Genomic DNA, 9839 nt, shown 5'->3' with positions numbered 1-9839 from the left:
ATGTGTGTTTGCAAAGCTTTTTCAGGGGGGATTTTGGGGAGGGGGCTGCGGGTTGGGGCAGCTCAGTACCTCCCATACAGCACGGGCAGCTCCTCCCGCAGCTCCCGGTTCAGCTCCTCAAACACCGCCTGCGCTCTGTTGAACTCCTCCTCAGCCTGTGTGGGTCCGGAGCGGTTATGGGGGTTAGGGGGGATGTCAGTGGGGCATAGCCCTCTCCCGGAGGAGCTTGTACCCACCTTGGCAATCTTGGCCTCGTCCTTCTTCTTGGCGTTCTGCAGTGCTTCCAGGTGGTGCCGGGCGCTGTCGTAGTCCACCAGCTTGCGGCTGCGTTTGGCGATGCGCTCCTGAGTGGGGCAGAGGCCTCAGAGAGATGGAAAAGTGCCGTGCCGTGCTGTGCTGGGCCGTGCCATGCCGTGCAATTCTGTGCCATGCTGTGCCATGCCATGCTGTGCCATACCATGCAATTCTATGCCATGATGTGCCATGCCACACCATGCTGTGCCATTCCATGCCAAGCCATGCAATTCTGTTCCATGCTGTGCTATGCCACATCATGCTGTGCCATGCCATGCAATTCTGTGCTATGCTGTGCTATGCCATGCTGTGCCATGCCATGCAATTCTATGCCATGATGTGCCATGCCACACCATGCTGTGCCATGCCATGCCATGCCATGCAATTCTGTGCTATGCTGTGCTATGCTTGCCGTGCTGTGCTATGCCACATCATGCCATGCCATGCCATGCCATACCATGCAATTCTGTGCCATGCTGTGCTATGCCACATCATGCCATGCCATGCCAACGGCCACTCTGAGCCTTTCTGCACCATGCTATGCCATGCCATGATGCACAATGTCATGCTGTGCCATGTGTCACCTGAAACCACATGCTGTGCCATGCGGTTCCATACCGTGTTGTTGTACCATGCTGTGCTGTGCCATGCGATGCTGCACCAGGCCGTGCCATACCATGCTGTGCTATGCCTTGTTGTGCCATCCCATCCCATCCTACACCACACTATGCCACGTCACGCCGTGTTGTGCCGTGCTGCACTTTACCATGCCATGCCATGCCCTGCCACACCACAGCATCTCTTCTCATCCCATCCGACCCCATCCCATGCCATGCCGTGCCACGCCACTCCATGCCACACAGTCACACCCCACGTGCCTTAATGTCCCCAAACTGAGCCAGGTAGTTCTCCATCAGGCGCAGTGCCTGGTCGCCCAGCTTCGCCTCATAGTCTTCCCAAAGCAAGTCGTTGCTCTGCAGGAGGGAAAGGGATGGGAATCAGGGACGTGCCGGGCTCTGTCCCCATGGACTCATCCCTGTGACCCCAACCCTCAGAGGACAGCAGTGCTCACGTCTGCGATGGCCTTCAGCTCCACATGTCCGTCCCATTCGGTGCTGTAGATCTCCTGCAGTGTTTCGGTCACTTTTCGTGAGCTCTCGTGCATCACTGCAGGGATGGGGGGGGGGTTGCAAAAGTTGGGATGCGTGGTGAGGAAATGCAGCACGGGGCCTGACAACCCCCCACCCTCCACCCCCCCCCGGATGCTCTGTGCTTCACTGCCCATGGTGTGCAAAAGGAGCATTGCTCTGTACCTTTCACTGCGCCGACAAGAGCCTTCAGGTCTTTGTAGAGTTTGTTGCCTTCATTCTGTAAAGCAATTGTATTGGGGGGGGAAGGGGGCAGGTTGGAGCCCCTGGGGTGGGGATGCCCTCGAGCCCCAAGAGAGTGTGGGGAGTGGGGGGGGTGGAATGGGATGGGGGTGCGTTGGGGATGGGACAGTGATGGCATGGCGATGGCACTGGGGTTGGATGGGGATGGAGCAGGGATGGCATGGGGGTGGCACTGGGGTGGGGATGGAGCAGGGATGGGATGGAGGTGGCACTGGGGTTGGATGGGGATGGAACAGGAATGGCATGGGGGAGGAAATGAGATGGGGATGGGAAGGAGATGGAATTGGGGTGGCACTGGGGAGGAATGAGGATGGGATGGAGATTGCATTGGAGTGATGGTGGGGTGGGATGGGGATGGAAAGGAGGATGGTACAGGGAAGGGATGAGATGAAATGGGGATTGCACCAGAATGGAACAGGGGCGGCACAGGGATGGCATGGGGAAGGTACAGGAATGCCATTGGGATAAAATGGGGATGGAGTAGGGATAGCATGGAGGTGACGTGGGGATGGTACAGGAATGGGATGGGAATGGTACAGGGATGGGATGGGAATGGTACAGGGATGGCATGGGGATGGCACTGGCATGATGTGCGAACGGAATAGGGATGGAATGGGGGTGATGTGGGGGTGGAACAGGAATAGGATGCGGATGGTATGGGAATGAAATGCAGATGGCATGGAGATGGAGCAGGGATGGAGGGGGAGAACTTGCAGATGCCATGGGGATGAAACAGGGGCGGAATCGGGATGGTATGGAGATCGCATAGGGATGGCATGAGGATGGAATGGGGATGGTATGAGGATGGAACAGGGAAGTCACAGGGATGACATGCAGACGACATGGGGGCGGCACGGAGTGACCCTCTCCCCCCAGTCCCCTCTGCTCCCTGGTGCCACCTGCTGCAGCTGGAAGTTGTTTGCGCTCTGCTCAAACTGCTCGTCTTTGGTTTCCACGGTTTTGCCTAACTTCTGCAGAACCTGGGATGGAAAGGGGAAGGCGACAGCATGGAGAGTGGGCAAAATGCTGGAAGAGCCCCAAAGGATGCCCAGGACCTGACTGCCTCAACGCGGAGCCCAACTGAACCGAGCTGTGCTCAAGGGATGCCAAACTTCTGCGCATCCCTTAATGCTCTTCATTTTTAGGGGAAATTTGTGGATTCGGGGAGCCAAACCAACACAGTGTGTCCCCAGTCAAGACTGCCTTCATTTGTGAAATCCGACGGATGCAGCCCTATGCTCCCCACAGCACCACTGCATTGGGATGACATGAGGATGGTGTGGGAATGGAACAGGGATGAGATGAGGATGGAACAGGGGTGGTATGGGGGTGTTATGGGAATGGATGAGGAATGGGATGGGGGTGGTGTGGGGATGGAGCAGGAATGGGATGGAGATGGAAGAGGGGTGGGGATGGTGTTGGGATGGAACAGATTTGATGAGGGTAACAGATTTGGTAAGGGGGTGGAACAGGAATGATGCAGGGATGGATCATGGATGGTATGGGGATGAAACAGGGATGGAACAGGAATGGCGTGGGGATGGTATGGGGATGGAAGAGAAATGTAACGGGGATGGTATGGGATTGGAACGAGGATGGTGTGGGGGTGGAACAGGGATGGGATGGGGATGGTGTGAGAATGGAAGAGAGATGGGTCGGGGTGTCATACAGTGGGTGAATACTGATGCAAATGAAGCCCTAAAGTGCTGCCCCAGTGGGAATTGGTGACACTGCTGCAAGGAGGAAGAGGAGGAGGAATAGCTGTGGGTGAAGGCCACCCCCATGTCCTCACCGCAGAACCACGGAAGCGTGTCCTGGGCTGATACGGTCACGGAAGAGCTGAATTTAGCCCTAACCAGGAACTGTGGGAGCTGCTCCTTCCATTGTTGGGGTTGAAATGTCCCCCAGCCACGGCCAATCGCCCCATTTCAGCCCACTTCCGCAGCCCTTCCCCCCACTTCCTGCCATGGGCTGCACCCGCACTGCGGGGCCATCCTGACCCTGGGTTCTGTTGGCCCTGGGGGACTTGGGGACAGTCCCATAGAACCCCGTTCCAGCATCACCCACCCCATGGCCTGCACCACAAGTACTTTTGGGGAGAAAATCCCACTTTTATGAAGCATTTCGGGGGGCTGTGAGGAGCAGCTTGCAAAACTGAAGCCTTGCAGCACTGTGGGGCACCCAACCGGATACCCTGTGAGCACCCATGGGAGGAGAGAGGTGCATGGCGAGCAGAGCCCATCGGGGCTGCCCCCCCTCACCCTGCAAAAACCCAACCAAAAAATGCAAGCTGAGGGTGGTGAGGCCATGCCCTACCTTCTCCTGTGCCCGGCTGAAGTGCTTCTGGACCTGCTTGGCGAACAGCCCGGCCCCGCTCTTGCCCTCAGCCATGGTTGCTGATGGCTGCAGGGTTCTGCTTGCAGCATCAGCTGTGGTTTGGTTTCTGCTGCGGAAGTTCGAAGCGATGCATCCGCTGAGCTCCGGGCACCCCCGAAACACACAACCACGGGGTGGGACGGGAAGGGGAGAACACACAGCCGAGCCGCGGCACTTCTCACCCACGTTTCTGTTTTGAGTTTCAATTTTGCTTTTGGACTCACTTCTGCAATTCTTTGCTGTTTGTTTCCCACCTCGAGCGCCATCAGCCGCTCACCAGTGGGGCGCGTGGTTGTGCTTCGACCCTGCAGCACCAGGAGAGGTGATAACAGCACCACATCCATCCCCTCTCATTCACTGCAAATGAATTTGCTCTGGATGTCCTCAAGCCCAGCGGGGGGTGTGGGGAGCACGAGGCACTGTGGGACATGGGGGTGGCATGGGGAAGGGGTTGGGGATGGGGATGGTGTGTGGGGTGGAATGAGAATGGGGATGGGATAGAACATGGATGAGCTGGAGATGGAATGGGGATGGGGACAGGGATGGGATGGGGATGGGGATGGGATTGAGGGTCTACAATAAGTCCTTCCCCTGACAGCTTCCTGCTCCTCAGGGGAGCAGTTTTTCCCTTCTTTCATCCAAGGACACTTCGGCTTTCCAGGCCTGGTTGTTTTTTCCAAGAGTATGTGCAAGGCAGAGGGGGGCCTGGCCAAAAGGAACCTGACAAAAAGGATACTGCAAATGATGAGATTGGAGAAGAATTGCATGAACACAGGCAAAAGAAGTGGGGCAGGGCATCCCCAGCCTTGCTGAGGAGAAACAACAGCCAGCACGTTCTCGCTGAAAAACACAATTTATTGATGCTAGCTTTGAGACATAAATGTCCCCAGCTGAAATGCTCTATGTCCACACTCACAGCTGGGGTTGGGGTTCTCCTCCTCCTGCTGCTTTGTTCTAAGAGATCACCTGGAGGGAGAACAAGGAGTGTAACCCCACAAATCCACAGCACTCCCATTGAGTCGCTAGCATGGCCCTAATGGGTGCTGCACACCCCACTGAGTGCTCCATGCCCCATTGGATGCCCTATTCCTCGGGTGCTCCATTCCCCATTGGATACTCCATCCCTGTTGAGTACTTCACACCCCACTGGATGCTCTATTCCCCACTGGTTGTTCCATTTCCCTTGGAGTTCTCCACTCTCTGTTGGGTGTTCCGCATCCCACTGGGTGCTCCATTCCCCATCGGGTTCTCCATTTCCCCTTGGGTTCTCCATTCCCCACTGGGTGCTCTATTCCCCATTGGGTTCTCCATTCCCTATTGGGTTCTCCATTTCCTCTTGGGTGCTCCACGCCTTCCCAGTGGGTGGAGAAGCCATGCAAGCCCCCTTTGCACGACCCCACTGGAAAAAACAAAACCCTTCCACCCCGTCTCCTTACGCTGGATATCCAGGAGATGTAGGCAGAGACGCGGGTGAAGACGGTGGGCTTGTTGCGCGTGTTGCAGCCCAAGCTGGAGACGAAGCTGGTGATGCCGTGCACTTGGTACACCCCATCGACTGCACAGTTCAGGGGGCCTCCCGAGTCGCCCTATGGAGGGGCACCCATCAGAGTGGGGCTGTAACAGGGCTGGGGGTTGAGGCAGTGAGGTGACAGGGCTGTACCTGGCAGCCGGCGCGCACGCCGTCCCCGCCGGCACAGATCATGGTGTTCTTGACAGTGGAGCCCCAGTAGGAGAGCCTGGAGCAGGTGCTGTAGCTCACGACGGGCAGGTACGCCTGCTGCAGCACGCTCGACAGCTGCCCATTGGCTGCAAGTGACCAAGGGTCCATTAAAACCCATAGATCCCATAACACCCCCAAAATATTTGCACGGCAGCATCCAACCTTGAGCATCCCATAGAACCTCTGAAAATATTTGCACGACAACATCCGTCCCACGAGGGACCTCCTCCCGTGTCCAAAAGTGATTAACCTCCTCCATTTTCCCACATCCTTAATGAATTTTCGTGAGCCCTGTAAAACTCCTCAACATTTTTTGCATGACCTCATCCAACCCTGAGCATCCCCACGTCTTGTAGGACTTCAACCCACTTCCAAAAAGGATTTACCTCCTCCATTTCCCCATTTTGTTAGGGGATTTTGGTGAGCTCTATAAAACACCCCAAAATATGTTCATGACCGCATCCAACCTTAGGCACCCCACAGAATCTCCCCAGATATTTGCATGACCACATCCATCCCTTATAGGACGCCTTGTAGGACTTCAACCCACTTCCATGATTAACCTCTCCCATTTTTCCCACATTTTTAGTGAATTTTAGCAAGATCTGGAAGACCCCCCCAAAATTTTGCATGATCGCATCCAACCCTGAGCATCTTCATGTCTTGTGGGACCTCAACCCTCTTCCAAAAAGGATTTACCTCCCCTCTTTTTGTTTTCAGTAGATTTTGATGAGTCCCGTAAAACCCCCCCAGTACATTTCATGATCCCATCCAACCATGAGCATCTCCTTGCCTTGTAGGGTCTCAATTCACTTCCAGAAAGGACGAACCTCCCCCATTTTCCCACATTTTTGGGGGATTTTTGTTGATCCCCACAAAACTCCCCGTTGCATTCGCACCACCAAATCCGTCCCCATGCACAACGCCTCGTGGGACCTCAACCCACTTCCAAAACCTGACAAGCAACCCCAATTCCCTAAAATCTTCAGGCATTTGGGGATGAGTGTCCCTGGGATGCCCGTGTCGGTGGCACTCACTGCGGGTCAGCCCCCAGCCGCTGATGTAGCAGGGGTAGTTGTTGGACAGCACTGTGCCCTGGCTGGGCAGCACCGCCAGCTGCACGTAGCTGTTGAGCGTGGCAGAACCCGACAGGCGGAGCAGCGCGATGTCGTAGCTGTGGGGAATCACAGAATCACAGCATTGTAGGGGTTGCAAGGGACCTCCAGACATCATCGAGTCCAACCCCCTGCCAAAGCAGTTCCCTACAGCAGGTTGCACAGGTCAGCATCCAGGCAGGTCTTGAACATATCCAGAGAAGGAGACTCCACCACCTCCCTGGGCAGCCTGTTCCAGTGCTCCGTCACCTCACTGTACAGAAGTTCTTGTGCACATTGGTGCAGAACTTCCTATGCTCAATTTCCAGCCGTTTCCCCTTGTCCTGTCTCTGCTCACCACTGAAAAGAGTCCATCCTCGCCATTCTGTCCCCCACACCTCAGATATTCATAGACCTGGATCAGGTCCCCTCTCAGCCTTCTTTTCTCCAGGCTGAACAGACCCAGATCACTCAGCCTTTCCTCATAGGAGAGATGCTCCAGGCCCCTCACCATCTTTGTGGGGAGGATGCGCAGGGCGCTGTAGAGCACCTGGAGAAACCCCCATCTCCCTGCAGCTCTCCCTCCTGACGACCCCCCTCCCCGGGCGCGTTACCCAGCTGCCACGTTGTTGGAGTTCCAGTTGGGGTGGATGTAGATGCTGCTGACGCTGAAGGTCTGCTCGGTGCCCTCGCTCTGGTAGATGTTGTGGTCACCGGCGACGACGCGGTAATTCAGGTTACTGCAAAAAGAGCACAGGATCAGGACCCACGCTGCCATTGCTTCGAGGGTTAACGCAGCAGGACTGAGGAAGTGACTTGGCTTTGATGAACAGACTCAACGGAGAATAATCAAATCCCGTTTTTAACTCAGTGTTCCTCATGTATACATTCATGCTTTCTGTGTGTGTGCAATAGAAACTTATAATTCTTTATTGACACCATAGACACAGGGATAGAAAGGAGGAATAATAATGCTACGGTTCTATGATCTTTCAGGACCCTTCCAGCCCAATATTCTGTGGTTCTATGATCTTTCAGGACCCTTCCAGCCCAATATTCTCTGGTTCTATGATCTTTCAGGACCCTTCCAGCCCAATGTTCTATGGTTATGGTTCTATGATCTCTAGGGGTTCTTCCAGCCCAACCATCCTATGGTTCCATAGTGAAGAGTCATCCGTACAAGAAGATGCTTGCAGGGATCATTCTCCTTACTGGAAAGATCAGCAAAGACCCCCAGTCCTTAACAGAAAGGACTGACACTCTCTGGGTGGGGACAGCTAATTTTCTCTTTTTTTTTCTTTTTTTGATGGAAAAACGGCATTTTCAGGAGACAGTGGGGCTCCCACGGCTGCTCACCTGTCTACGCAGTGGGCTGCTGTCATCACCCAGTTCTGTCGGATGAGGGACCCTCCACAGGTGTGGTGCCAGCTGCCCCTGGAGTAATACTGGAGGGAGATCTGGGGGGAAACAGCACAGGGTGAGATGTGGAAACGGGAGCTCCCAGGGGGTGGGAACACAAAGGGGACAGGAAACCCAAAGGGGGTGGGAGACCCAAAGGGAAGAGAGCCTGAAAGGGACAGGAGACCCACGGAGATGGGAGACCCAAGGAGACAGGGATAAGATATCCAAGGGGATGGGAACTCCAAGGGAACAGAAGAACCAAGGGGATGGGATACCCAGAAGGGATGGGAGCCTGAAGGAGATGGGAGCCCTGAGGGGATGGGATGCTCAAGGAGATGGGAGATCCAAAGGGATGGGAGACCAAATAGGATGGAATCCCACTGGGTTCATCACCAGTCCCCAACACAACCCACCTGTGAGGGCCAAGCATGTGATGGAGCCTCGGTCCCCCCAACCACACGTTGCATCCCACCAGAACCCGGCTCTGCATGGCATCCTGTGGGGAAAGGACAGTGACAGCCGCGCGCCCATTGCTCCCTGGAGCCCCAAATCTGTGAGCTCATTAGCAGCTAACGAGCCCTGGGCACAGGAACTCACCACACAGTGCGAGGGCAGCGAGGAGCAGGATCTGCAGCATGGTGACAGCGTGGCCAAGACTTCACCTCACGCTGCTTTATAGGGGATGAGGACGAGGTATGGGAGCCCCACAGGTGGCCTGGCCCTATCAAGCAGCCTTGGTCCCTTTTCCAAAACACACATGGCCATGAAAGTCGGGAGCCAAGAGCTAAAAGTAGCCTCAATGCAAGCAAGCTGCAGTAAACTCGTTTATTTTAATCCATTTTTCACAATGGGGGCAGGATGTGCTCACCTGGCTTCAGCTATCAGCACAGAGCACCTGCACGGCCATATCTTGACTTCTGGGGGCTCAGGATTGCCATGGGTAGAATTGGGCTGTGCCTCTGCTGTGTGTGCCCTTCTGTGCTGATGAAAACAAAGAGGTGATTAATCAGAGACAATTTTTCCCCATGAAACCTCATGTTTTCTACCTCTGTGTATTTGTTGAGCTGAAATATTTCGGTCTGTCACAAAGAAACTGACTTTTGGCAAAATGAATAAAGAAAAAGGAATCCAGCCCATGTATATTTTCTGCCTGTTAGAAATGAATGGAAGCTGTTCTGGGGTCCTTCGGCAATGGCACGCTTCTGGCAGGGCGTAATCCAAGTGAAGGGTGGACAGTTGGGTGGAGGAGGGGTTGGTTGGATGGTTCGGGTGGTGAGGGGTGGCGACCCCCAGGCCTGTCTTCAATGTCTTTAACAGGGACATCAGTGGTGTGCCCTCAGAACGCTGGCAGATGGCACCGAGCTGAGTGGTGCAGCTGGTATGACAGAAGGAGCTATGAACCTATGGTTCTGTGATCTTTAAGGACCTTTCCAACTAAACCGTACCAACATTCTATGATCTTTCAGGACCCTTTCAATCTAACTATCCTATGGTTCTGTGATCTTTAAGCAAAATTCTAACTCAATCAGCCTATGGCTTCATGACCTTTCAGGACCCTTCCAA

At 54.8% G+C, this 9839-nt stretch overlaps 2 protein-coding genes across 3 annotated transcripts in view; both read right to left on the bottom strand.

The window, feature by feature from the left end:
• LOC122156522 (bridging integrator 2-like) overlaps positions 1-4185 on the bottom strand; it is a 7026-nt gene extending 2841 nt beyond the window's left edge. Inside the window, 7 exon segments of the mRNA XM_042811291.1 lie at positions 70-155; positions 237-344; positions 1173-1268; positions 1367-1461; positions 1608-1662; positions 2585-2665; positions 4002-4185. Coding sequence (XP_042667225.1) covers positions 70-155; positions 237-344; positions 1173-1268; positions 1367-1461; positions 1608-1662; positions 2585-2665; positions 4002-4076 — 596 coding nt within the window. The 5' untranslated portion in view covers positions 4077-4185.
• A 745-nt stretch (positions 4186-4930) lies between these two features.
• On the bottom strand, positions 4931-9189 carry CELA1 (chymotrypsin like elastase 1). Of its 2 annotated transcripts, XM_042811293.1 has the most exons (9): positions 9145-9189; positions 8874-9017; positions 8690-8772; positions 8232-8332; positions 7490-7615; positions 6819-6955; positions 5722-5867; positions 5498-5647; positions 4931-5027 (listed from the first exon to the last, which is right to left on the bottom strand). In XM_042811293.1, the coding sequence occupies exons 2-9, from the start codon at positions 8911-8913 to the stop codon at positions 5016-5018; spliced, it is 795 nt and encodes a 264-aa protein (XP_042667227.1). In that variant the 5' UTR covers positions 8914-9017; positions 9145-9189; the 3' UTR covers positions 4931-5015. The 2 variants fall into 2 exon arrangements, with proteins under 2 accessions (XP_042667227.1, XP_042667226.1); XM_042811292.1 differs by lacking the exons at positions 8874-9017; positions 9145-9189 and having other exon boundaries at positions 8690-8839.
• Positions 9190-9839: the final 650 nt, after the last annotated feature.

This window comes from Centrocercus urophasianus, unplaced genomic scaffold (genome assembly GCF_019232065.1).
Source record: "Centrocercus urophasianus isolate 14NV4802_14NV808 unplaced genomic scaffold, USGS_Curo_1.0 seq_126, whole genome shotgun sequence".
Lineage (NCBI taxonomy): Eukaryota > Metazoa > Chordata > Aves > Galliformes > Phasianidae > Centrocercus > Centrocercus urophasianus.
The sequence above is the reverse complement of the archived record's forward strand: the minus strand, read 5'-3'. Positions and strand labels throughout refer to the sequence as shown.